At 45.6% G+C, this 2178-nt stretch overlaps 1 protein-coding gene across 1 annotated transcript; it reads left to right on the forward strand.

Annotated features, from left to right (window-relative positions):
• Window positions 1-338: 338 nt before the first annotated feature.
• Window positions 339-1700, forward strand: LOC141649869 (uncharacterized). Its single transcript, XM_074458541.1, has one exon. It carries the CDS (start codon window positions 339-341, stop codon window positions 1698-1700), a length of 1362 nt encoding a protein of 453 aa, XP_074314642.1.
• Window positions 1701-2178: the final 478 nt, after the last annotated feature.

Raw genomic sequence — 2178 nt, forward strand, 5'->3', positions numbered from 1 at the left:
CTGTGCATAAACCTTCCTGTTACGCCCAATATACCGATATGGACAATTATTAGGAAAATATTGTGTTTCTTAGTAGAATTAGGAGTCTACATCATACGGAGTACTATATAAGGATTGGCAGTGGACAGAAACGCGTGCATCTTTTCCGAAGATCGATCATAATAGGAATAATTATAATAGTTGGGCCTCAACCATCACCTTAAGGTTTTGGTTGAGTTGGTTCATCTTTCATGGTATCAGCTTTTCTAGGTTAATATCGCTTCCGCATCTTCTTTCTCTTCTCTCGTCCTCACGACATTAACTCCAAACCTTGACAAATCCGACCTCTCGTCTCAATCATGACCATTACAGACAACCCCAAAACCTCCAACTCTCCCTCTGCTCATTCGGTTTTGGCCATTAACAATATCAAACACCATGTATCCGTGACCCTAAGTATGGACAATGATCAATACAGGTTATGGGTGGCTCTTTTTACAAATTATGCAAAAGCCAATCGTGTTTTGCATCACATCATCGATCCTAAAGGAAAGGCTCCAAAGCCGATCACCGATGATGAAAAGGAGCAATGGGAAATTGTTGATGCAACGGTTCTCCAATGGATTTATGCAACGGTTTCTAACGAATTGTTACAAACTGTGGTTGAAGACGACTCCACTGCTATGGAGTGTTGGAATCGCATCCGCGATATTTTTCAAGACAATCAACACTCGAGAGCGGTGACTCTCGAGCAAGATTTTTCCCACACAATGATGGCAGATTTTACATTCGCTTCGGCATATTGTCAACGTCTCAAGAGTTTAGCCGATCAACTCAAGAACGTTGGTTCTCCCGTTTCCGACACTCGTTTAGTGCTTCAAATGGTGTCGGGGCTTACGGATGCTTATCACAGTGTCGGGTCCATTATTCGGCAAGCCAATCCGTTACCTACTTTTCACCGTGCTCGATCGATGTTGACTCTTGAGGAGGCAGGGTTTGCGAAACAGGCCGCAACTAGTGGTCAAACTGCCATGTACGCCAACACTGCTGATAATATTTCCTCTGCATCGATACTTGGTCGCCCTCCTCAATCACAGGGGAAGTCCACTAAGAGCAAAAAGAAGGGAGGCGGAAATAAAGGGGGGAAAGGGAAGCAGGGGTCTACAGATTCTGCTCCTGCCACACCACCTGTCGCGGCTCTTCCTTATCCATGGCAGGGCGGCAATTATGGAGGATACGGTGGCTGGCCATGGCCTCCTGCCCCGTGGGCTTGTCCTCCCTGCCCTTATCCCACCACCCCATGGATGCGTGCCCCTGCTCCTGGCATGCGTCCTCCTACTGTTCGTCCTCAAGCATACACGGCTGAGTCCCCTCCAACGCAAACGGATATCGAGGCTGCCATGTATACTCTCGGACTTACTCCTCCTGACCCGTGGCATATGGACACCGGAGCTACTTCTCACATGACTTCGAGTGCAGGTAATCTCTCGTCTTATTCTAATTCGAGCATTTCTAACTCAATTATTGTCGGAAATGGCCAGTCCATTCCTATTCATGGAACCGGTTCTACCACTTTACCAAACCCTCATCCGCCCCTGTCCCTTCGCCATGTCTTACATGCTCCCAAACTTGTTAAAAATTTAATTTCAGTTAGGAAATTTACTACCGATAATTCCGTAACTGTTGAGTTTGACCCGTATGGTTTTTGTGTGAAGGATTAAGTGTGACCGAAGGTCACGGGTTCAAATCCTGGCAACCTCAAAACTCCTCAAAAACTCGAAGTGGAAACCCAGCACACGGTACGGAGGAGCCGGTGCACAACCAACCACTCTTCAAGCCCAATGGGCATTTGAGTGAGGGAGCGTAATAGGAATAATTATAATAGTTGGGCCTCAACCATCACCTTAAGGTTTTGGTTGAGATGGTTCATCTATCAGATCATTATTCGATGTTTCAGGATCAAGGGATCGTTCCAGACGATATTTTAATAGAAATACTATCGAGACTCGAAGTAAAAAGCTTAATACGCCTGAGATGCGTATGTAAATCATGGTGCTCACTCATTGACGATGTTAACTTCATCAAGATACATCACCGATTTCATTATTCAATATGCAAAGCAAACGAGGACATCCCCTTTATCTGTGTCGGACCGATAGCTTATGATATGACAAAACTAGCACACCGTGTGTCCCTTCT

The sequence above is a fragment of the Silene latifolia genome, chromosome 3 (genome assembly GCF_048544455.1).
Source record: "Silene latifolia isolate original U9 population chromosome 3, ASM4854445v1, whole genome shotgun sequence".
In the NCBI taxonomy this organism is placed as follows: Eukaryota; Viridiplantae; Streptophyta; class Magnoliopsida; order Caryophyllales; family Caryophyllaceae; genus Silene; species Silene latifolia.

What these genes read in the sequence shown, in the direction of transcription:
- LOC141649869 (XM_074458541.1), top strand. Translation starts at nt 339, where the DNA reads ATGACCATTACAGACAACCCCAAAACCTCCAACTCTCCCTCTGCTCAT.